Source organism: Idiotropiscis lumnitzeri, unplaced genomic scaffold, assembly GCF_059441095.1.
Source record: "Idiotropiscis lumnitzeri isolate Australia: NSW breed Sydney's pygmy pipehorse unplaced genomic scaffold, RoL_Ilum_1.0 HiC_scaffold_24, whole genome shotgun sequence".
In the NCBI taxonomy this organism is placed as follows: domain Eukaryota; kingdom Metazoa; phylum Chordata; class Actinopteri; order Syngnathiformes; family Syngnathidae; genus Idiotropiscis; species Idiotropiscis lumnitzeri.
The window spans coordinates 62,140-88,118 of NW_028283562.1; the positions used below are offsets into that span (position 1 = coordinate 62,140).

At 42.6% G+C, this 25,979-nt stretch overlaps 3 protein-coding genes across 9 annotated transcripts in view; all 3 read left to right on the plus strand.

Moving 5' to 3' along the window:
• Window positions 1–507: 507 nt before the first annotated feature.
• Window positions 508–9,140, plus strand: LOC148316029 (uncharacterized). Its single transcript, XM_088287083.1, has 2 exons — window positions 508–6,470; window positions 6,680–9,140. The coding sequence occupies exons 1-2, from the start codon at window positions 5,582–5,584 to the stop codon at window positions 6,871–6,873; spliced, it is 1,083 nt and encodes a 360-aa protein (XP_088143209.1). The 5' UTR covers window positions 508–5,581; the 3' UTR covers window positions 6,874–9,140.
• A 1,358-nt stretch (window positions 9,141–10,498) lies between these two features.
• LOC148316030 (transcription factor 15-like) lies at window positions 10,499–14,079 on the plus strand. Its single transcript, XM_088287084.1, has 2 exons — window positions 10,499–11,128; window positions 13,126–14,079. Exons 1-2 carry the CDS (start codon window positions 10,673–10,675, stop codon window positions 13,189–13,191), a joined length of 522 nt encoding a protein of 173 aa, XP_088143210.1. The 5' UTR covers window positions 10,499–10,672; the 3' UTR covers window positions 13,192–14,079.
• Window positions 14,080–25,307: 11,228 nt separating this feature from the next.
• Window positions 25,308–25,979, plus strand: part of LOC148316031 (casein kinase II subunit alpha-like) — a 66,396-nt gene continuing 65,724 nt past the window's right edge. For 2 of the 7 annotated variants that reach the window (XR_015840416.1, XM_088287092.1), the window contains exon 1: window positions 25,313–25,440. The gene's annotated coding sequence lies outside the window, so the exon portion shown is untranslated. Of the gene's footprint in view, window positions 25,441–25,602; window positions 25,745–25,979 lie in introns of those variants that run through there. The other 5 variants (XM_088287096.1, XM_088287097.1, XM_088287094.1 and 2 more) reach the window with 4 other exon arrangements.

Sequence of the window (25,979 nt, forward strand, 5' to 3'; positions counted from 1 at the left end):
GTGGGCCGGGCTGCAGTCGTAGGTGTAGAGGGCGTACAGGAGAGGGCTCAGCACGCATCCTTGAGGGGAACCGGTGCTCAGCATGCGGGTGGAGGACGTGTAGGGGCCGAGCAACACAGTCTGGGGTCTGTTGGTCAGAAAGTCCTTAATCCAGATGCGTGTGAGGGCAGGGAGGCCGAGAATGTCCAGTTTGGCGACGAGGATGTCTGGGATGATCGTGTTGAATGCCGAGCTGTAGTCCACAAAGAGCATCCTTGCATAGCTCTGCTGTTGTTCCAGGTGGCCCAGCACAACATGCAGAGCAGTGTCGATGGCGTCCTCAGTGGATCTGTTAGCCCGGTATGCAAACTGGTAGGGGTCCAGAGTGGGAGGAAGGCAGTCCCTGATGTGCTGGAGAACCAGCCTCTCGAAGCACTTCATGATGACTGGTGTGAGAGCAACAGGACGGTAGTCATTCAGGTGGACGGCTGGTGACTTTTTGGGGACAGGAATAATGGTGGAAGTTTTCAAGCAGGAGGGGATGACTGCTTGAGCCAGGGAGCGGTTGAAGATCCTGCAGAAAACATGTGCCAGTTGGTGGGCACATGCTCTGAGGACCTTGCCTGGTATTCCGTCGGGTCCAGTAGCTTTTCTGGGGTAAACCGCCAGGAGCGCGCGCCTCACATCGTGTTCCTCTACGATGAGTGGGGGGGAGTTGGAGCATGAAGTGCGGGGGTGTGGCGGTTGGGGCGAGTCAAAGCGAGCGAAGAAGCAGTTAAGCTCCTCTGCCAGCGATGCACTCGGGTCTACAGAGGTCGTGCTGCCGCCACGGAAGTTGGTGATGCTCCGTAGACCCTGCCACACCTCCCGTGGTCTGTTACTGGCAAGGTGGGCCTCCAGCCTCCCCTTGTAGATTGCCTTGGCTAGCTTTTTTAGTTGGTGCCAATAAGAGCAAGCAAACACTAATAAAAAGTAATAAGGAGCACTGGGAGGGAGAGCTGTTAGCCGCTGCGTCTATGCGCGCCGCCATCTTGAAAAAAAGATCATTATTGTATCAGACTTCTTCCTAGACTCCCACAATAGTGCATCAAAACGCTGCAGCTCCAGTTCTGACCACAACAAAGAGATCAGAACATTTTAATCCAATCCTAAAGGCTTTACATTGGTTCCCACTCAGCTGTAGACTTGATTTTAAAATTTAAATCATTGAATGGTTTGGGTCCTGAATACATGAAATTATCAAGAAATGTTTTTTGAATACAAACCCTGTAGGTCTCTGAGATTTGCAGACTTGGGTGAATTAGTGGAGCCCAGAGTTCAAAGTAAACATGGTGAAGTTGCATTTAGCCATTATGATGCATGGAATAAGATACCAACAGAAATTTAGTCAGCCCCGAGTATTATTGATTTTAAATCCAGGTTAAAAACTTTCTCATAGTTCTGATTAAAGAGTGTGGGACAAATTTTGATATGTTGTATCAAACAATAAAATATCCATGTTAGAATGAACACTTTCTCGAATTGATACATATTAACCACGTATTTAATGGATTAACATCACGCTTTGAAACTCATCTCGGTGGGGCCAGCACCATGAAATCGTGAAGAAGACGGATATGACGTAATTGAGCCACATCTCTGACTTGCTGGCTGTGAAGTGTATTCATCGTTTTTCTTCTGATTCATTTTGTTTTTGATTCACTTGGATTATGCCGCCATGCTGGCTTTTATTTGACGCAACAGGAGGACGGGGTGAGCATGTTTCGGTTCCGCAAAGATGAGGTTTTACACGTAAAAGAATGAGTCGTCATTGCACCTGATGTGAGCTGCATCAGTTGAAATCAATTCAGAAAAACAATTTTTAAGCACAACTAAAGCGACAAGCGACACTGAGTAGGAATTGAACCCATGATGTCACATCACCACTGTCTCCATTTAGCATAACTGATGCCGTGTAAATACATGCTGGTGACAGTTTTTGGTTTATGCAAACTGCAAAATAACAATCAAATTAACAATCAAAATAAATTTGATTTGACTTGTTAAATTCAAACTTAATTGCATTTTAAGAATCTTACTTTTGAAGAACAATCATCTAACCCCAGACTGGGTGGTACCTACATAGTCATGGTTGCAGCTTTTTTTTCACCAATAGTATTTATTTATTGGGTTGAGCCATTGCTTGTTATACATGGGACCCACCTAGTGGTCATTTAGCAACATTTTTCTTCAAAAATTTGATGGATTAAAAAAAAAATATATATATATTTTTCTCTATAATGTGCAGACTTTAGCTACTTGTAATTACGCACCGTCACGGTCCCCCACAAATAGTGGAGGTGCAGTGTATATTACATTACATTCTCGCAGTGGTCTCTGAGACACACGTTCGACCAATCCCACACTTCATTAGTACCTTAATCCACTCAGCAGGCATTTAATGGCATTTGTCTCAGTGAATGCGTGTGTGTGCTTTCGTGTGTGTGTTTAAGGGTAGGCGGGGGTGAAGAATTTACGATTCCAAACTGTGACGTGATAGAGGCACTGAGGGAGAGAAAGTCCAGTGGGGTCGTGTTGCTGGCAGACTGAATGTGGTAAAACACCATGGTGTCCTGCTTTATGAGCAGAGCTAGGTTCTGCATAGGTCACAGTTGTTAGTGCAGCTGAGCTGGAGGACGCGGTCCGCCGGTGCCCTGGTTTGATGTGTTGGGATGTGGTGTTTGTAAAAACAGGCGCTGCGATGGCACATCCCTCCCCACCACTCAGTTCCACCCACCCTCCATAGCACGAGTCAATCTGGAAGCCATTTGCTCAGAGAAAGTTCAGACTTCATCACCCTTCGCATCTGCTGAGTGTTTATTTACCTTCAGCTCTCAACCCATTAGACAAAATGAAAAATCTACTGCTCGAATTGACCCTCTGAGGGGACGAGTCAATCCTGCCGTCAGCTGTCCTTCCACACTCTGCATCCCATTAATTAAAAAGTCACAAATTTGGTTTTATTTACAGTATGTATGTAAAACAAACAAACATGAGAATACATTCACAAGCATATCATTTTAACTTTTTATTTTAAATGCAGATGTCCACACGGAAATAGAGCCAATCTATATCTTTTGTTTTTAAAAAGTTTTCACACAAATACAGAAATGAAGGCAACTCAATTGTATTTATAGAGCACTTCAACAACAACCACATCTGTAACTAAGTGCTGTAAATATCGATTGAACATAAAACATATACTAAAAGAAGTAAAGTATTAAATACATGCATCCAGCCAGCCATCCATTATCCAAACCACTTCTCCTCTCGAGGGTCGCGGGCATGCTGGAGTCTATTCCAGCTGTCTTCGGGCAGTAGACGCGGTACACCCTGAAATGGTTGCAAGCCAATCGCAGGGCAATATAAAATACATGAATAATAATAATTATAATAATATTGTTGCATGACGTTAATTGGTAAGAAAGAGAAGCATGATTGAGGTCTCCAATAAACAGTGTGAGTGTGCCAGGATACTGAAATTGTATTCCCATCATCAAGTATATGACACCACAAGTGTTACCTGCCTGGCCTCAAATACAAATGAAAACAAATAAGTGTAGTCTTTTAATAACCGTTAGTTGTCAAACAGAAGAAATGTTTCAAATCTATCCCATTTCTTTCTTTCTCTTACTTTATTGCCAACACTGAATGCATTCTTTACCAAGTAGCTGGCAAGCTCCATGTGAAGCTCCTTGTGGTTGTGGCATTGTAGACAAACATTATTAATCTGTAAATATGTCAATATATATGTTCAAAATAGATTAGCAAAATGCAGAATTGACTAAACAAACAAACAAACAAAAAACTTGTACGATACTGTATATGCCAGACTTCAAATGCTTCAAGAGGAAGTCACCAAAAGCAGAGAATAAAAAGCCCCTGCAAAAATGGCGGAGAATGAAAAGCAAGCACGAAAGGAAACATTTGAGTGGACTTATGCAGCGGTAAAACTTCGGTTTCAGAATGAAACCCCGATCACCAGTATGGTAAAGAACACCCAACACAGTGATTCCCCATTGTAATTGCTGTTGTTGGTGAGTTAGCGCACAGTCAGGTCACACAGTTAGGACTGCAGTTGTTGTACACAAAGCGTTTTCAAATGTATCCACTCTGTGACCCACTTTCAAAAAAAGTAATATTCGGAAAGCCGAAACGTTGGTTCCGTATGGATGAAGCATAATTAAAAAAAAAAAAGAAATTAAGTCATTGTCGATATTTGCGTCTGTGTGGAGAGGGTCTGAGATGGACGTCCAGTATTGATGCCTATTTATGCTTGTGCGGGTGGTGACCATGCAGCCGTCACTGCAGCAATGTTGCGCGCCGTTTGCCGTTTTTTTATACCCACGTGTAACCCACACGCTTTGTTTTTTAAATATGCTGCAGTTTCACTCCAAGTAAGGGGTGTTGCTACAGCTGGTATTGACTAGGGTACCACAGGGCGGAGTTCCCGCTGCATTTTATGCCCACTTTCAGTTTGCCGTTTTTACTTTGCAACGTGACAACAATGAAGTCCGTGGAATATTGCTCGCTTGAACAAATGGAACTGGATGACCAGGTGATACGTTTAATTAGATGGCAAAATTGACAGCAGCGGACGTGGAATGTATGGAACAATGAATAAAAGTCGTTCAATAGGGACAATGGCAACACGTACCGTGAATGGCAAAGATTATCAACATATATTTAATCTTGCTATTACATTGATTTAGTTAGTCAAAAACTTCACGTAACGCAACATGATTTGTGCTGACTGTGTGAAGATATGGAGTTATCTCCCTGCATTAATGAATTTATTTGAAGATGTTATACTTTATTTGTATAAATTAAGTAAATTACAAAGGTTTGCTGAAAGTCAAAATGTGTTGTAATAAACCAGAACCATTTATCAGAATGTGCCATCTTTATTGCTTACATTTGCCTCAAATGCTTTGAGGTTGGAACTGGGACAATCCGAGTGGGATAAATCCGACTTCTGACCTTCCTCGAATGCATCAAAACAATACCGCTTACTCACCATCGCAAGAAGTGAAGCCACTGGTAGCCATCTTACCTTGCCACTCGCGAAGCTCATCTGCTTTGAATATGGTACATTGATTTCTCCGTAGCTTTTCTGTGTTATTTACTGTCCCGGAGCGAGACCCTATATCCTCCGCGAGCTGAGGAGGAAGAGACGGGGATGTCGTGCGGGCGCTAAACGCCAGGCAAGGAGGAGACCCGTCCTCCCGTCCGTTATTATGGGGAATGTTAGAGTCCTTCCCAATATAATGGACGAGCTAACAGCGCTAACCCGGCACGAGAGGAATTTCCGGGAGGCTAGCTTGCTGATGTTCACTGAGTCATGGCTAACAGAGCTAATGCCGGACGCCGTCGTGGAATTGGACGGCTTCCAAATTCTACGTGCGGACAGGACACTGGAGAGCGGTAAGAGGAAAGGGGGAGGGCTGGCTGTGTTTGTTTCCATCTCTCACTGGTGCAACACACCTGAATGATCGTTATCTAGATTCAGTAGCCCTTGCTGATTAACTGATAATTTGAATCAGCTGTGTTTCAGCAGAGAGAGATGGAAAACCTGCAGGACACCAGCCCTCGAGGAACAGGATTGAGGACCCTTGCTGTGAAGGATCAACTTTGCAGTCGGGACATTGAGCTGATAGCTGTTAGCATGCGTCCGTTCTATTTACCGCGAGAGTACAGCCACGTGATTGCGGTGGCGGCGTACGTGCCACCCTCTGCTAACAGTGAGACAGCCTGTGACGTACTGACTGCAGCTGTGATCAGGCTACAAACACAGCACCCAAATGCCCTGCTCCTTATCTCTGGTGACTTCAATCATGCTTCTCCTTCCTCCTCTCTGCCTTCATTCACACAATATGTAACCTGCCACACCACAGAAAAAAATATAAATAAAATATTGGACCTTTTCTATGCCAACACCAAGGAGGCGTACACATCACTGCCCTTCCCCCCGCTCGGCAACGCTGACCACAACTTGGTTGCTCTCCTGCCTGCGTACAAACCTCTGGTCCGCAGGCAGCCAGCTGTGACACGCACAGTTCAGAGATGGTCTGGAGAAGCCGAGGAGGCCTTAAAGGACTGTTTCAACATAACTGTGAGGGAGGTATTCAGCGAAGCCCACGGGGAGGACATTAATGGTCTAACAGACACAATTACAGACTATATTAATTTCTGCATGGAGAACACCATACCCACAAGGACAGTAAGATGTTTCTCCAAAAACAAACCCTGGATCACACCGGACATTAAAGCTCTCATGAAGGAGAAAAAGAGGGCTTTTGTGTCAGGCGACAAGGAGGAGCTGAAGAGAGTGCAAAGTCAGCTGAGAAGGAGGATCCGAGAGGGGAAAAAGTCCTACGGATGCGGATGGAGGAACAACTGCAGCAGGGATGTCTGGAGGGGCCTGAAGACCATCTCAGGCCACGGACAACGAGGTAAGACCCAGAAGGGGGTGGGGGGGCTTCAGTGGCTAAATGAGTTGAACCTATTTTTCAATAGGTTTGATCAAATGCCTGCCCCAGCTCAGGCTCCCCTTCTGCGCCCCCACCAACCCCTCCTGCCACTGCGAATGAGACCCTCTCTCTCTCTCCTCTCTTCTCTCCCCCTCTCTCTCCTCTCTTCTCTGTCTTCTCTCTCTCCACAGGCTCCAGTTCCCAGCCACATCAGACAACCACCACTTCCTCCGGCTCAGCCTTGTTCCTCACAACATCTCAGGTGAAGAACCAGCTGAGGAAGATGAAGGCGAGGAAGGCAGCAGGTGCAGATGGGATTAGCTCCCAGCTCCTCAAATCCTGCACAGACAGCTGTGTGGAATTGTACAGCACATGTTCAACCTGAGCCTGAGGCTAGGCAGAGTCCCCCAGCTGTGGAAAACATCCTGCCAGGTTCCGGTTCCAAAGACACCCCATCCGAAGGAGCTCAATAACTTCAGACCAGTGGCGCTGATGTCTCATCTGATGAAGACCCTGGAGAGATTGGTCCTCGTCCATCTGCGCCCCCTGGTCAGCTCCTCAATGGACCCACTCCAGTTCGCATATCAGCCTGACATCAGGGTGGATGATGCCATCATCTACCTGCTCCACACTTCACTCTCCCACCTGGAGAAGGCGGGGGGCACGTTGAGAATGATGTTCTTTGATTTCTCCAGTGCTTTCAACACCATCCAGCCAACCCTATTGGGAGACAAGCTGGAGCAGGCGGGAGTGGCCCACCACCTCATCACATGGATCCACGACTACCTCACAAACCGGCCACAGTACGTGAGAACACAGGGCTGTGTGTCTGACGTGCTCCTCTGCAGCACGGGAGTGCCGCAGGGAACTGTTCTGGCTCCCTTCCTGTCCACCCTCTACACCTCGGACTACAAATACAATTCGACAACCTGTCACCTGCAGAAGTTCTCTGATGACTGCGATTGTCGGCCTCATCACTGACGGAGACAATCGGGAGTACAGAGGGGTTACGCAGGGTTTTGTGGACTGGTGTCAGCAGAACCGCCTAAAAAATCAACGCTGGGAAATCCAAAGAGCTGGTGGTAGATTTCTGCAAGCGTCGCACTCTTCACCTGCACCGGTGAATATCCAGGGAACAGACGTTGAGAGGGTCTCAACTTGCAAGTACCTAGGTGTTCATCTGAACAATAAACTGGACTGGAGTGACAACACAGACGCTCTCTATAGGAAGGGTCAGAGCAGACTCTTCCTACTCAGGAGGCTGAGGTCCTTTGGAGTTCGGGGGACACTCCTAAGGAACTTCTATGACTCTGTGGTTTCATCGGTCATTTTCCATGGAGTGGTCTCCTGGGCAGGAGGCATCTCGGGCCGGGACAAAAAGAGACTGGACAAACTAGTGAGGAGGGCCAACTCTGTCTTGGGCTGCTCCCTGGACTCTGTGGACTCAGTGGGGGGCAGGAGGATGACGGCAAAACTGTCATCAATGCTGGACAACCCAGCCCACCCACTCAATGACACTCTTAGAACACTCCAAAGCTCCTTCAGTGATAGACTGTTACACCCTCGCTGTACGAAAGAGAGATTTCGCTGCTCCTTCCTGCCGGCTGCTGTCAGACTTTTTAGCAAGAACATTGGGTCAGGCCTACAAATGGGCGGGCATTCGTGCAATTGTGCAGTCCTAGGATGCAATATACACTACTACTGTAATTTTAGCCAATGGTGTTCTTAAATATTGACCAATGATTTATTTTGTTTACCATTACAGTATTCTTATTACAGTACTGTTATCATTGCAGTATATCTTATCATTGCAGTATATTTTATCATTACAGTACTTTTATTATTGCAGTATTTTCTATCATTGCAGTACTTTTACTATTACAGTACTTTCATCATTGCAGTATTTTCTATCATTGCAATACTTTTACTATTACAGTACTTTTATCATTGCAGTATTTTCTATCATTGCAGTATGTTTACTATTACAGTACTTTCATCATTGCAGTATTTTCTATCATTTCAGTACTCTTACCATTACAGTACTTTTATCATTGCAATATTTTTATCATTTCAGTATTTTCAATCATTCAGTATTTTTTATCATTGCAGCGTTTTTATTCATTTCCCCTCTGTATCATCGACAGGCATAAGTAGTGTTTCCTTACTTGTATATGCTGGATAAACGTTTATACTGTGTATATTTGCATGCTTTTTATGAATGTCTGATGCTAATGTTATACATTAACGGCTACATTACGCCGCAGACCCTGTGTGATCTATATCTTTGCTGCTGTAACACCTCAAATTTCCCCATTGTGGGACTATTAAAGGACATCTTTATCTTCATCTTTACTACGTAAAAATGACACAGTGTGTGACGGACAGTGGTAAAAAAAAAAAATGTTTTTCTTTTAGATGGTACTGTATATCTCTGTGTGCTACTCAAATATTCATCTGCATCATGTTGTTAGGAACATCGAACTCAACAGGAAAAAAATTGCTGTGAAATGTTTACCTAAGATCTGTGAGTCATTATCAGGTTTGGGATGGTAACTTTCAAAATGTATTCCGGTACACTTACTGGTTGCCTGTCAAAAATTGTTGTTCGGAACATCATCTAAGTATCATAATATTAAAGTGATGTAGCTTGAATGTTTTTCATTATTTTTGGATTACTCAAATTGTGGCGGTTCGGTGAACCGAGTGGAGTGAAAACAGGACCCAAAAGCAAGCGTGGAGAGGAGAGGAGGTTTTATTGGTATGATAGGAGGGGAAGCAGCGAGTTCGGGAGCCGGGGAAGGGTGGCTGGTGGAGGAGCGGCGCGACAGGGCAGACGAGCCTGCAGCAGCGGGAGAAGGCGGGCCGGTGACGGCGCAGCGGGAGCGGCAAGCGGGAGGCAGACAGGTGCTGTGGCGGGAGGAGCGCGGGCGAGGAGATCGGCGAGGCGGGGAAGATGCCGGCGAGGAGGCGGAAGCGGTGAACGGCAGGCAGGCAGCGTAGGGGTGGCCAAGGTGCATGCGGCGGTCAGGAACTCGAACGGTAGGCAGCAGAGGAGCGGGCTCGGACGGGCGCTGGGCGGCTGGAGGGAGAACGAGGACATTCAGAGGTTAACGACGAACGCATGTCACGGCAATCAGGCGAGAGCAAGGTGAACGACGACATGAGCCAGGTACCACGGTTGGTCACGGGATAATCCGGCTTCTGGCTCCTGGCAGCGCTGAGCTTTAACCCCGCGGTGATTGCTGTTGATGAGCTGCAGGTGCGCAGGAGCCGACGCCCTCTCAAGCCGGAGGCGTGCCTGGCTGGAAACTGCCGGAGACCTGAGAACAACAATAACCTCGCCAGGCCCCCCAAACCCGAACCCCCACACAAATACCAAATGTGCTAATAAAGACATAATAAATATAAATATTGCTACAATGTATGCAGACCCCCACTATTTGCGAGGCATAGGGACCGGGCTGGCCTGCGTACACAGTAAATTTGGTAGAGTACATTTTATTCTAAAAACACCAAATTTGGTCCCAGTGAACAGAATAAAATTTGAGCATAAAATATTCAGCGTAAAATTCTCAGAGGCCCGCAAGGCCAGGGCGTCAAATCCCCAATTGCTGAGTTGAGAGAACACCACTCAGCCACTGATACATGCCAACTGAATCATATATAATCATTTATAAGTCCATGTTGTTGCCACAGACAAAATCAGTGGTCGTTTGCGCAAAATTAGAGGCTTTATGTTAGTGTGTTGTTGACTTAAAACATATTTGAAATTGCAATTGTGTCTGTGAGGCGGATTGACATGATTAATTTATGTGTATCGAGCTACACCCAAAATAAAATTAGAACAGAGAGAGAGATTTGATTTATCGCAATTAAAAAATTTAATTCTTACCCAGCCCTGAGAGAGAGAGAGAGAGAGAGAGAGAGAGAGAGAGAGAGATAGAGGGAGAGGGAGAGGGAGCGGGAGAGACACTCATGTATAAGGCCGTTTTGCTTTCTGTTATTTTAGGACTGCCTCAAAGTTAAATGTAGATCTACTACTTCCCTAGAAGTGTGACAATGCAGAGGCCCCACCCCGCCCCCCCAAGATTAGACCCTCAGACAACACCATCTTATTGAAACGTGAAAACAGGCGCAGCTGACCTAACAGTTAGTAGGATAACTGTCTTTCCCAAATTGGCACAATGGCTTTCACGATGCTTAGGCCGATGTTGGCTCATCCATTCGCGTTTTCCGTTGACCTTACTGTGACGTCGGACGAGGACGAAGGGAACCGCAGCGAGAGCGAAGGCAGCACCGATCAGGATTACAGCTGCGGCACCAGTGGGGTCGTGGTCCAGCAGCGAAACGCCGCCAACGCCAGAGAGAGGCATAGGACCCAAAACGTCAACACGGCTTTCAGCGCATTACGGACGCTCATTCCCACGGAACCGGTGGACCGAAAACTGTCCAAAATTGAAACGCTGCGCCTGGCGTCCAGCTATATTTCGCACCTCGCTAATGTGCTGGTTGTGGGCGACGAGAGGGAGGACGGCGCGCCCTGTCTGAGCGCCGCCGTGTACAAGGAGGTGAGGGGCAGTGGAGACCTCAGACAGCCCCGGAGCATCTGCACATTCTGCCTCAGCAAACAGCGAAAAGGGGTAATAATAAAAAGTTGCAGTCGTTATAGTGTACAAAGCGCATTTCAATCCACCCGACACATAAAACACAACTGAGGATAGAAAAAAAAAAAGAACGTGTTATTGTCTAATATGCTTTTGAGAATGACATCCAATTGGCGAATGTGCAAAACCAGAATCGCAACACCTTATATATATATATATATATATATATATATATACACACACATATATATAAATATATATATATACATATATATATATATATATATATATATACACACACATATATATAAATATATATATATATATACATATATGTGTGTGTATATATATATATATATATACATGTGTGTATATATATATATATATATATATATGTATATATATATGTATATGTATATATATATGTATATATATATGTATTTATATATGTGTGTATATATATATGTGTATATATATATTTATATATATATATATATATTAGTTTCAAGTGATTAATTTTTTTTAACTAATTAATCACAAAATTGATCACTATTTTTGCAAAGCTTATAACATATATCTACTTGAATAATATCTTGGAATTGATGCAAAATCACCAAATATGAAGTTTATTTAATTCAAAGACTATATACTATACAAGAGCTTTCTTGGATTCTTGAATACGATCTAAATGGAGACATCTTTGCAGACATTTATTTTCGAAATATTTCTCAAAACTGCCCACAAGCGCCACACTCCAACCGTGTTGGTTTGCAAGGCCCAGTAGTAACTTAAACACAGTGTGTTGCTCTGAGATGTGCTAAAGACAGCTAATATGGCACAATATTTGCAAAGTATGCAAATAATTTTTTAAGTAAATCAAACTGAGTTAACTAACTTAAAATATTTAACTGAGTTAATTTTTTTTTGATTAATCACCTGAGTTAATGTATTATATATATATATATATATATATATATATATATATATATATATATATATATATTAGTGCTGTTAAGCGATTACATTTTTTAAGTATTTAATCACAAAAAAATCCGTAATTAATTGTGATTAATCACATTTTTTCTACGACTATTTTTTGTGAGGCTTTTAACAGGTATTTACTTGAATAATATATTGTAATTAATGTAAAATCACCAAATATGAAGTGTGTGATACTTCAATACGATCTGAGTCATCTTTAGAGGAATTCTTTTAGAAACAATTCTCAAAGATTATGCAGTACATTTAGTTGTAAGCACCATACTCCAGCAGTGTTGGTTTGCAAGGCCCAGTGGTAACTCAAGCAAGGTGTTTTGTTTTGAGATCATGTGCAAATGATGTACAGCTAATTTGGAATTTGGCTTACCATGTTTTGCAAATTAATGTTAGAAAAAAAATAAAGCTGAGTTCACTGAGTTAAAATATTAAATCTCGTTAATTTAAAAAAAAAAAATCTTGAGTTAATGCTTTAATTTTGACAGCCTTCATATATATATGTATATATATATATGTATATATATATATATATATATATATATATATATATATATATTCAGTAAAGTTAAGTTAAATTAAATTTAATTCACGAGTAAACCTCCCAGTAGGCATCTGATGTCTGTTCAACATCAAAATGACATCAATTGAATGAATAGAATGTTATGTTGAATTGAAATCAGATACACACTGGGCTAGTACATAAAGATCAATTAAAGAAAATGTCGCCTTTTTAATTAATCACTTTACATTAATTCCCTAAACATGGATTTAGAACAAAACCTACAAGCAGAGTCCATCAAGATGTTCAAAAATGTCTGCTGGGACTTAGTTTTTTTTCTTTTTATAGATGCACTGCAGTTATCCTTTAAAGGAAACATTTTCTTTTCACTCCAGACCTCTGTCTTTGCATTGAACCTGCCAATTTTTTCTTTGGATAGCAGAAATAAAGGCCTTACAGTATAGGCTTCATTGAAATAATCTGAATGTGGCGGTTGCATAATAATCTGACTGACAGCCATTTACTTCTTTGTTCACAGGTTAAAGACAGACGATATTGTGTGAAAATGCACGGAGGGGCCACGAGAAAAATACATTCTCGATAAAACTCTCCCTAATTTGGAACTGAAACTTTCCTGGTGTTTTGAGGAAATACCTTAAGACACGTTCTGCACAGCCAAAGACTCTTTACGGACCACTGTTCTGTTTGTGTTTTTGATCTACGGGTTGTGGATCAAAAGTGCCTACTAATGCTTCATAATACCAACAGTGGGTAATGTTTACTTGAGAAACGTTAAACGTTCAGCATAATATTTGCTGTTTGTTCAACATAATCATCAACATCAACATCAACATAATTTGGTGATCAGTTCATGTTTATTGTCAAACATGGCAAATTTCATAACAGTAGTCAAATGTTCTTGTACACAGGCAGTACTCTAGCATTGTGCACTTAACCAAGAAATGAATTCAAATATTCACGGAGTATAAAACAATAAAAACCCAGTGGCCATCTGATGTCAATTCAACATCAATATCAGTGTCAATTGAAGGACTTTGATGTCGTATTTATGTCGGCGAGACATCAGTTTCCCACTGGGAGAGAGCAAATAATGGTTTCTGCTTTAGGCCTCACAAACAGCGTCAGTGCACAAACAAATATTACCAAACTCAAATTTCAAACATGGATTTGTTTTTCATTGTTGATAATTTACTGGTTAAAATCATGGCTATCACTATGATGAGAACAAAGTGAGTATTTGTTCTTCCCAATCATTTTTTGCTTTACCCTGATTGTTTTTGATGAATTAACGTTGCCGACTGTGTTTCACTGAGCCTTGATGTTTGTAGAATGTTCTTAGACACAATGACTTGCTTCAAGTCAATCACTTTTACTAGTTTAAGAGAGTCTGGTTGTTGATTGATTACACTGTCTGATGTTTAATAAGGTTTTTTAACTAATCACAGCTTTTTGTGTCACAAATGAACGTGTTCACCAGGGAGCCGTTTTTGTTTTGTTACTTTTGATTCACACATGTTCTCTAAAATGCCCAGCCTCAGGTTAAATGGGTGAGTGTGAGCCTAAGGAATATTACAATGTTTGACTTTTACATGTCCACATAAGAATTAAAACAATTTTTACATATGTATGGGACTGGATCTTAATTTTACACAAATATGTGTACGTGCATATCAGTAACATTACAGTGCTGTAAAATTCAGCAAATATTTTTATATCTATGTTCATTAGTGTAGATACTATTTTTTTTAATTTACCGTGTAATATTAAATGAAAAATTCACTGAAATTATGTTTTTGGAAATGTGTCCTTTGTGTAGGAAAGCTAAACCCGTAGTGTTTGACCCCCCCCCCCAAAAAAAGAAAAAAAAATATATATAAATATATATATATGTATTGTGTGCGTGTGGGTGTGTGTGTGTGTGTGTGGGTGGAGGTGGGGGTGAGGGTGTGGGTGTGTGTGTGTGTAAACACTCGTTCCAACTTTTTTTTATGGCTCAGGGGAGGGGAACCTGCATGGGGAATTCCAGTGAAGGTAGCCTCCTCAATCTAAGTACTGTAATGCCAAAGAGTCACAACAGAGGAAGCCATTAATCTTTTTCACAGTGGGATCACAGTGGAATCATTGTATTTCAGCAGTACCTTACCATGGTTTTTGGGGTGGTAATTTATGTCAAGAGCCAATTAGGAAGGTATGAATCAGTGTCAGCTCTGGGAATAGTATAAAGGCATAACAGGAAAGACACAAATTAGCTTTGTTGCATCTATTGTGATGGCTGATGATTACTCATGAGATGCTACTACACTGCTGGACAAACGCCAACAAGCTCAACCTGAAAAAGGAAACACCCATCCAACAGTCAGGGCCTTCTTATACGGAAACAACAATCTTCCTTAATGTAAAAGACCATGGTTGTAGTACAAAATCCTCAAATAAGAGTTTCGAACATATTGTCCAGCAACCATGAGGGCTGATTTTAGGCATGCCTGTGTTCTACTAAATCTCCCGAGAGAGGATACACACGTGGTGTTGATCAGTCACAGCTAATATCACCTTAGCACCCTGTGTCCTGACAAACAGCTGCTGTTAAGGCAAAGGACTGGGTCAGGCAAAAAAGTGGGAGAATCCATGCAATCGACATGTATAAAATGTTAAAAATTATATTATTAAGGCTGCACAGTGGTTTAGTAGTAAGCACATTTATGCATCTACTTCTCATGTTTCATAAGATTTTTTAGCAGTATTATTTCATTATTTTTATTGAATGAAACTAAAACAAAACAAACGTGTTTAAAAACAAAACAAAACTAGAGCTGTCAAGTGATTATATTTGTTAACTAATTAATCACTTAAAAAAATTCTAATGCTTAATGTGATTAATCGCATTTTTCGACTACTATTTTTTGTGAAGCTGGTAACAGATATTTACTTGAATAATATCTTGGAATAAATGCAAAATCACCAAATATGAAGTATATTTCATTCAAAGACTCTTCTAACAGCTTTATTTGATTCTTAGAATTAGAATTAGAATTAGAAATCCCTTTATTGTCATTGTACTCAAGTGTGCAACGAGATTAGAGGGCTCCCCTCTCCAGTGCAATACAACAATAATACAGACAAATAAATAAATTAGATAAATAATGATTTAAAAGGTTCTAATAGCTTTATTTGATTCTTGAATATGATTTTAAAGGAGACATCTCTAGAGGCATTTTTCTGCCTGCAAGCACAACACGCCAGCAGTGTTGGCACAGTGGTAACTTGAGCAGGGTGTTTTGTTCTGAGATGATGTGTCAAAGATGTGCAGCTAATATGGTACAATATTTGCAAAGTATATCACTTATTTTTTAAGCAAATCAAACTGAGTTAAAATATTTAACTGAGTTAAAACATTTTGGATAAATCTCCAGTGTTAACTCTTTAATTTTGACAGCTCTAAACAAAACAAAAAGTAATCGAAACTAAGTTATATGTTCATAAAATTATAGTGTAATTGTCCTTTGTTTTTATCTTTGTCAATTAATTTCATACCTGTGCTCTCGGGGTTTATTGTATTTTGGTACTGCTGTTCTGCCTCACAGGAGAGGCTAAGATGACCAGACATTTAGATATTGTAGTTTAGTTTTCACAATTTTTATTTTTATATAAAGATAAAGATAAAGATGTCCTTTATTAGTCCCACAATGGGGAAATTTGAAGTGTTACAGCAGCAAAGATATAGATCACACAGAGTCGGCGGCGTAATGTAGCCGTTAATGTATAACATTAGCAGCAGACATTCATACCCCCAACAGCAGTAAAACCACTGCAAGTTATAAATAAATATAATCATTAAATATTTATTGCAACTTTAAATTATGCATACAGTAAGTATTCTTTAGTACAGAATCATATTTGCATGGTCCAATCTTTCCGTATAACAGAATTTCCTTATGTGGGAAACGACTATGGTACATGCGTCAAGTGTGCTGCCACTGCAATCTTCCTCATGCATGCGCACACGCACACACTCGTCACACACAAGCTGGTCACAATGCTCGCAGCACCGGTATGAAGGTGCAAGTATTTTTTTTTTTAGCTTTTTCTTCAACTCACTCACTCTATATTACCTATCCTACCTCACCACATAAGATGGCATTGCTCAGCTTTTGAGGTCAGCTGCGGGACGCTTCGAAGTCCTCTATGCCCATAGATAGTGCTACTGTACTAGCCTTCTCTCTAATTAACGGTCCAGTTAGCAGGAAGTTTTGTTGTATGGCAATAGTTAAAGCATTCCAGCACACATTCATTTACGCTGCTGTACTTCGTCCGTCAAGCCGCAAGCAATTTCCTCTGAGCAGGTAAACTGCCGGAATCGTACAGATCGATTCCTTGTTTTTTTTACTTTGTATCCCGCTTCGCTTAATCGGATGCATTTTACTCTCTTTCACGGTCATTAACGTTCTTCTTCGTTTGGATGCCACGATCTACAGACGTAAATGTAAATGAATAGATTTCAAATCTTTTCGCAATTAGGTAAAACTCATGTCAAAGAAGTAATTTACATATCGCTGTTATGGATCCGATCATGGCGGAGCAGTTAAACATTTTCCATTGTATGGAGCGGGAACTGCTTGAGTTTGCGCTAGTGCAGGCTTCCGAATATCGGAATATCTGATGTGAGGAATCGATCGTTAATGTAATATAGTAATCGAACACGTTTTTTTTTTCCGGGTGAGGGAATTTCTGTTTGACAGAGGTCCGTAGGTGGGAATACAGTGAAACCCCGCTACTTCGCGGTTCACCTTTCGCGGGTTCAGTGCTTCGCGGGTCGAAAAAATATTCGGGGGCATTGTAGTTTCGCCGAGCGGCATAAAGCGGTTAGACGGCCGGCGTGCGCCGAAGAGGAGAGTGGACGAAGAAGAGCAGGTTCCCCCGGACACGATTGGTAGTGACGTTTCGCGCGGTTCGGACCGTATCAGAGCTCCGGCCGGCGTGCGTGGCAGTTAAACCGTAGATGAGCACCTTCCACGGGCACGGGCGGTGCCAAACGGCCCCTAAGTTTAAGCGAATGGGAGCTGCCGAGGAGGAGGGCATGCTCGCGTCACAGTAAGCCGAAGAGGAGCACCATCCCCGGGCACGGGCGGAGCGCGAGGCTGTCAGTTATGAATGAATAAATAAATAAATGAAGAATGCCACCTTTCATTTCACTGTCATGATCCGTGCCTGTCATGCCGCGTGTGTTTTTGTTTTTTCAGCTGTGTGGGCGTTCCTCCAGCGATAGTCTCGCGCCATGCCGTCAGCTGCTGCGAGACGCGCTGATTACACTGACTATATTGTGATTATAATAAATATTGTAACGTAGTATAATAAATCAGGCCAATTTGTCCATCAGCGAACGCTTTTATTATTAAGCCAAAAACGGCTGCTGTTGGCCGCAACCACGCCGATCAGAGAGAGAGAGCAACACAACGACAACAACATAACGTTCACTCCCCTGCTGCCTTCACAGCCACCACAGAAAAGAGGAAAACACAGAACCCTTGAACCATTTACAAAGTCGCTACACTATCTTTGTATCACCACCTTTTTTCCCGTGTCTGCGTTTGGAGAGTCCTGTTCAGAGCTGGAGGATCATAACATTCACAGGGCACACCGGACGGCGTACCAGCAGGTCAAAGTCGAAGTAATTAAATAAATACAAAAAGAAGTAATTGAATAAATACAAGAATAATGGCTGGGGAATAAAAACACAAGTTTTAATAATAATTTTTTTTTTTTTGTTATAACATGAATTTCACTCTCTCTCTCTCTACCCATATATATATATATATATATATATATATATATATATATATATATATATATATATATATAGATATATATAGATATTTTTAAGCATTTTTGAAGGTGTGCCGCTACTTCGCACCTATATATATTTTTATATATATATATATATATATATATATAGGTGTGAAGTATAGATATACAGTGTTTTTTTTTTTTTTTTTTTTTAAGGTGCGACGCTACTTCGCGGATTTTCAGTTTTCGCGGGTGGTCTCGGTCCCCATTAACCGCGATAACCGGGGGTTCACTGTACTTACTGTGTGTATATATATATATATATATATATATATATATATATATATTGTCCGGCCCGATTATCGGGCCAATATTTAGCATTTTGTATTTAACATTTTGACGATTATCGGCATCTGCCTTTATTTTTTAAACTTTAAAGGCCAATAAATTACACGCTGGTTTATTTTGGCCCGCTGCAGCACACATATATATCTCTCTCGCTGCTGTGCTCGTGGCCCTGTCGGCAGGAGCAGATTGTGCCGCCCACAGCACTCTCGGTTGGTTCCTTGTAGCAGCCAATCAGCAGTAAGCTGCCTTTTTGCTTTTTCACCTCGTGTCTCATGCACTATGGCAGAGATCCTGCGAGCATAGGAAGGAAAGGAAACAGACTTTGCCGAAATTTGAATAAATGTCAGTCTACTACAACTCACAACAAATACAAAATTATTTGCCGTAGTAAACGTTAAAGAGATTTTTGTTTTCATTGAACTTTAATACTGGCTGCCAGGATGGCCGAGTGGTCTAAGGCGCCGCGTTCCGGACCCAGTCTCCCCAGGAGGCCTGGGTTCGAATCTCAAATTTCCCCATTGTGGGACTAATAAAGGGAATATTAATACATGTAGCTGAGCCTGGGAGCTCCGTGCACTTTTTGTTAGACTTTTAAAACTAAGTTGCCTATTTTCTAAGACCTAAAAAAGATTTTATATGTTCTAAATCACTCAAGTTGTACAATAAATATGTGCTGAAAGGCATATAAACTAAGTCAAGTTTTGGAGTTTTTATTTATCAAAAAAAAATAAAACACTTTCAAAAAGCACCAAAACCTTCCATGTTTTCACCTGTCTGTGCTAAGGCCAACTTAGAAACTGCTGTTCAGACTTATCATGCAGCTCTTCAGACCAGGTGGAACATTGCTTAAAGACTCCCAGAGGTATCCTGAAGCAGGAAGATGTCATAGAAGAACAGGAAGGAAACCTCCTAAAGGCTTGACCCTGTTGAAAGTCTCCCCGTGGGGCCTTGAATCCTGGGTCAGTGCCAACTTTGACATCAATGGGGATCCAGATGGCTGAGGAATGGCTGTAAAAATGCATTACACTTTGCATAAAACAGTGAATTATAAATTACTAAATGTGATACAGTATACAATATGTACTGCAGTACAAATATCAGGCCACACATGTTATAAAAGGCTTGCATGAAGGCATTTATGTCTCATCTTAGTTTGTATTCATGAGCTCATTTATTTTTATATAACCTGAATATTTCATGAACAATGAGCAAAGTGGACGAACAACGGAAAATAAACTTTTGAATTACTTGGATACAAATAGATGGGTCTCTTGAGTGTCGAAATTTAACGACAGAGTAAATAATTTGAATGTGAATTTTGCCCCCCCCGTGGCAAAAGGTAAGCAGAGCTGCATAGTTTACAGGCTGCGCAGATTAGCATTAGACCACCAGTAATGTCTGGTAAGCGGCACAAACATGATTGGTCAGGAAAGTTGTTGACGTTGTTGGTCTTTTTTTTGTGTTTCCCAATGTGCCCGCTACAGTAAAGTATTTTAAGAAACGTGTTGGAATATTTTTGAGTGAAGAGAATGTATGAGAACAAAAAGTGATTATGTTCTTCTTGATACAATTTTCCCTGACTGGAGCTTTACGTTAATTTGTGAATGAAGGTTTAGAGTGTGTGATTGTAACTTATAACCAGTTTCACCATCTAGTACAATAATATAGAGGATATCCTCAATCAAGCAGAGTTCATTAAATACCCTCCCGGACAGAAAGCAGCTGCCCCCAAACATCATCATCATGTATGCGGTGACGCAGAAACACTAGAGCAGGTGTGCGCCTACCAATGTGACATTTTACCTTTATTCTTCATCTAAAATGGATTGCTTTAAACCATAACATGCAAACATTATCATCTGCATGAATTTAAAATGATTCATAATCAAATATTGTTGTCCACATCCGCATGGTAATTCTGTGACAGTATTTCTTGACCTTGACCCCACACATGCAGGCATGCATAAGGGATTTCAGACTCAACAAGTATAGACTTGCATTGTCTCAGCTTTGAAAGATGTTGTCTTCAACCTAATGTTTCACAGTGTGTATAATGTTCAGGAATTGCACTGATGAAGAGCAGTGCAGCAAAGAGGCAAAGCTTGCAACTCAAGTACTAACTTACAGCAGCACTGGACGGAGAACGTATCCTTATTTGCCGAACACTGGTTACAGTAAATGTGGAATTCTAACTAGAATGTCATTAATAGAGATATTTAAATAATGTATTGTTTTAAAGATAAATATGTCCTTTAATAGTCCCACAATGGGGAAATTTTCAGAGTTACAGCAGCAAAGATATAGATCACACAGAGGCGGCGACGTAATGTAGCTGTTAATGTATAACATTAGCAGCAGACATTCATAAAAAGCATGCAAATATACACAGTATATACGGATATACACAAATACCCCTGTATATACATACTTACATCCCACAATATATACAAGTATAAGGAAACACTCCTAATGCCTGTCCATGGTACAGAGGGGAAATAAATAAAAACGGTGCAATGATAAAAAAATACTGAATGATTGAAAATACTGCACTGATAAAAATACAGCAATGATAAAAGTACTGTAATGGTAAGAGTACTGAAATGATAGAAAAATACTGCAATGATGGAAAATACTGCAATGATAAAAGTACGGTAGTGGTAAAAATACTGCAATGATAAAAAAATACTGCAATGATAGAAAATACTGCAGTGATAAAAGTACTGTAGTGATAAGAATATTGTAATAGTAAACAAAATACAGCATTGGTCAATATTTAAGTACAGCATTGGATAAAGCACAGTAGTAGTGTGTATTGCATTCTAGGACTGCACAATTGCACTAATGCCTGCCCGTTTGTAGGCCTGACCTAATGTTCTTGTTAAAAAGTCTGACAGCAGCCAGCAGGAAGGAGCGGCAAAATCTCTCTTTCGTACAACGAGGATGAAACAGTATATCACTGAAGGAGCTGTGGAGTGTTCTAAGTGTGTCATTGAGTGGGTGGGCTGGGTTATCCAGCATTGATGACAGTTTTGCTGTCATCCTCCTGCCCCCCACTGAGTCCACAGAGTCCAGGGAGCAACCCAGGACAGAGCTGGCCTTTCTCACTAGTTTGTCCAGTCTCTTTTTGTCCCGGCCCGAGATGCCTCCTGCCCAGGAGACCACTCCATAGAAAATGACCGATGAAACCACCGAGTCATAGAAGTTCCTGAGGAGTGTCCCCCGAACGCCAAAGGAACTCAGCCTCCTGAGGGGGAAGAGTCTGCTTTGACCCTTCCTATAGAGAGCGTCTGTGTTGTCGCTCCAGTCCAGTTTATTGTTCAGATGAACACCCAGGTACTTGTAAGTTGAGACACTCTCAACGTCTGTTCCCTGGATATTCACTGGTGCAGGTGGAGAGTGCCGACGCTTGCAGAAATCCACCACCAGCTCTTTGGATTTCCCAGCGTTGATTTGGAGGCGGTTCTGGTGACACCAGTCCACAAAACCCTGAGTAACCCCTCTGTACTCCCGACCGTCTCCGTCAGTGATGAGGCCGACAATCGCAGAGTCATCAGAGAACTTCTGCAGGTGACAGGTGGAGGAATTGTATTTGTAGTCCGAGGTGTAGAGGGTGAACAGGAAGGGAGCCAGAACAGTTCCCTGCGGCGCTCCTGCGCTGCAGAGGAGCACGTCAGACACACAGTCCTGTGTTCTCACGTACTGTGGCCAGTTTGTGAGGTAGTCGTGGATCCATGTGATGAGTGGTGGGCCACTCCCGCCTGCTCCAGCTTGTCTCCCAATAGGGTGGGCTGGATGGTGTTGAAAGCACTGGAGAAATCAAAGAACATGAATCTCACCGTGCTCCCCGCCTTCTCCAGGTGAGAGAGTGAAGTGTGGAGCAGGTAGATGATGGCATCATCCACACTGATGCCAGGCTGGCATCCGAACTGGAGTGGGTCCAAAGAGCTCACCAGGGGGTGCAGATGGACGAGGACCAGTCTCTCCAGGGTCTTCATCAGATGAGACGTCAGCGCCACTGGTCTGAAGTTGTTGAGCTCCTTCGGATGGGGTCTTTGGAACCGGAACCAGGCAGGATGTTTTCCACAACTGGGGGACTCTGCCCAGCTTCAGGCTCAGGTTGAACATGTGCTGGACGATTCCACACAGCTGGTCTGCGCAGGATTTGAGGAGCTGGGAGGTAATCCCATCTAGACCCGCTGCCTTCCTCGCCTTCATCTTCCTCAGCTGGTTCTTCACCTGATATGTTGTGAGGAACAAGGCTGAGCAGGAGGAAGTGGTGGTTGTCTGATGTGGCTGGGAACTGGAGCCTGTGGAGAGAGAGAGGGGAGAGAAGAGAGGAGAGAAAGGGGGAGAGAAGAGAGGAGAGAGAGGGGGAGAGAGGGTCTCGTTCGCAGAGGCAGGAGGGGTTGGTGGGGGCTGCAGCAGGGGAGACTTAGCGGGGGCAGGCATTTGATCAAACCTATTAAAAAATGGGTTCAACTCATTTGCCCACTTAAAGCCCCCCCCCCTTCTGGGTCTTACCTGGTTGTCCGTGGCCTGAGATGGTCTTCAGGCCCCTCCAGACATCCCTGGCATTGTTCCGCTACAGTTGTTCCTCCATCCGCATCCTGTTGGACTTTTTCCCTCTCTGATCCTCCTTCTCAGCTGACGTTGCACTCTCTTCAGCTCCTCCTTGTCGCCTGACACAAAACCCCTCTTTTTCTCCTTCAGGAGAGCTTTAATGTCTGGTGTGATCCAGGGTTTGTTGTTGGAGAAACATCTTTCTGTCCTGGTGGGAATGGTGTTCTCCATGCAGAAATTAATATAGTCTGTAATTGTGTCTGTTAGACCGTTAATGTCCTCCCCGTGGGCTTCGCTGAATACCTCCCACACATTTGTGTTGAAACAGTAAAGGCCTCCTCGGCTTCTCCAGACCATCTCTTTTTTTCAACCAGATGAAAAGTCCACAGTGAGATCTATTTTTGCTGGCCATAGCAGCAACATAAAATACAACTTAATAGACAGATTTGAAATGCAGTGTTACAAAATGTTAAAAACAAACAGTGTAGAATACTACACAGCATCTCTCAATGAGTAGCATCACTGATCAGAACACATTTGAAAAATGATCCCGGTAAACATTGCTTTGTAATCTTTTAAAATGGACTGATTCAGTAACCCGAGAAGAGATTAAGTTTGGTAATACAGAATTTTGTGTAATTTTATAGCAAATGTTGTGACTGGTTGTTCCTTGATGTCTTGAGGCATCAGTTGCTATGCAGTTGCTATGGGCCTTTAATGCTTCGTTCTGTAGTTATGTCATATCGGCCTGATGTCTGTTAGACTCATAGACTTTTACTTTTCAACTTTTGTGCAATGTCTACATTTGGGTCCAAAATCCTGCTCCTTATGTGACAACAGAGCGCTTGTGGGTCCCTGCAGGGACGCAGATGTTTGTTACTCGAGGGGACGGGGACCACGTCTATAAAGAAACTAAAGTTGTATTGAATTGTATTGATCTCATGCCCAAGTCTCAATAAAAATAAATAAAATGGGTTTGGGTGCATACGGGCGGCACAGTGGCCGACTGGTTAGCACGATGGCCTCACAGTGAGAGACAGCATCGGGGGTGGATTCGATCCCGGCTCCGGCCATCCTGTGTGGAGTTTGCATGTTCTCCCCGTGCTTGTGTGGGTTTCCTCCGGGTACTCCGGTTTCCTCCCACATTCCAAAAACATGCATTGTAGGCAGATTGAACACTCTAAATTGCCCCTAGGTATGAGTGTGAGCGCGGATGGTTGTTCGTCTTTGTGTGCCCTGCAATTGGCTGGCAACCAGTTCAGGGTGTCCCCCGCCTACTGCCCGAAGATAGCTGGGATAGGCTCCAGCACCCCCCGCCACCCTAGTGAGGAGAAGCGGTATAAATGATGGATGGATGGATGGATGGATGGGTGCACACGATCCTCTGCATTGGTTTGTCGTGGCGAAAAGGGAGCTGCGTCGAAAGGGCAAAGCTCACGATTTACCCGTTTATACTTATTATATATATTTTCCTGCCCTCACCTATCGCTATGAGCTGTGGATAGTAACTGAAAGAACAAGGTCACAGATCCAAGCGGTCAAGATGAGGTTCCGCCGCACGGTGTCTGGGCTTAGAGATAGAGTAAAATGCTTGGTTATCTGGGGTCGGATTACAGCTGTTGCCAAAATGAGGGAGCATCAGTTTAAGATAGTGCGGGGATGCCTCCCTCCTGAGGTGTACTCGGCACTCCCCATTGGCAAGAGGCCCTGAGGAAGATGCATTACGCACTGGAGAGAATATAAAAATAGATATTTAAAACTTTATTCGGAACGCTGTAAAAAATATCTCTAGTATTCAAAGTTACTTTTTTCCCTATTCAATAATTTGTTGTTTTGCTAGCTTGACTATACTTAACACAAGGGTCCAAGAACATGCTGTATTTTCTCTTTTGAGCATACTGCCACCTACTGTACATATTAGGTGCAGCGTATGGATGGCCGTGGGAACTTCGGGATCCCTCGGTCATGAGTGGCTGCGGAGAGAAAAGTGAGCCCTCTCGACTAAGGCTGCTACCCCCGCAAACTGATCCCTGGATAAGCGGAAAAATAAGGATGGAAGGACACCGCCATTGATTTATCTAGCGAAATCTTGAACTTAATTCGCCATGGAACTTTAAGGGTCTGTTTGTGCGCCTGACTTCTGGTTAGTTTCCGTTTTTTTACGAAATTTTGCGACGCACTTCCAGCGTCTCCTTTTCCTCATAATTTATAGAGGAGTCGTGAATGGAATTAGTACTGTAAATTCACAAATATTGGTTGACCCGAGGCGCTTGTCCCTTTGCTGTTTCCGTCGCGATACTGGATGACGTTGGGGTCGTGGTCCGCCATATTGTCTCTGATACAGCAGAAATCTCACTTCTCATGCCGGCGAAGGTCCCAAATTTGGCCATTGGGATTGACAACTGAATTTCTGGGGAAGCGATTCGTTCGTCTCATCGATCACGGGGGTAAATATATACTGTACATCTGCAGATGCTGCAAACCAGTAACGAGTGAATGATGCAACAAATTGACCATTTGCTATGGCTTGGATTTTAACGTCAAGGGTCCGCCCAACATCCTCTTTTATCAGTCAAAACCCAATCAGCTCTGCCAACCATCTCTCAGGCTAATGTTGTGCTTCAACATGCACGTTTAACATAATTTGAGTCCCAATTTATATTCAGATGTGAGTTCCACATG

Coding starts and splice junctions, on each gene's coding strand:
- LOC148316030 (XM_088287084.1), top strand. CDS start 10,673: ATGGCTTTCACGATGCTTAGGCCGATGTTGGCTCATCCATTCGCGTTT. Junction 11,129..13,125: donor TCAGCAAACAGCGAAAAGGG/GTAATAATAAAA, acceptor CTTTGTTCACAG/GTTAAAGACAGACGATATTG.
- LOC148316029 (XM_088287083.1), top strand. CDS start 5,582: ATGGAAAACCTGCAGGACACCAGCCCTCGAGGAACAGGATTGAGGACC. Junction 6,471..6,679: donor CTCAGGCCACGGACAACGAG/GTAAGACCCAGA, acceptor CTCTCTCCACAG/GCTCCAGTTCCCAGCCACAT.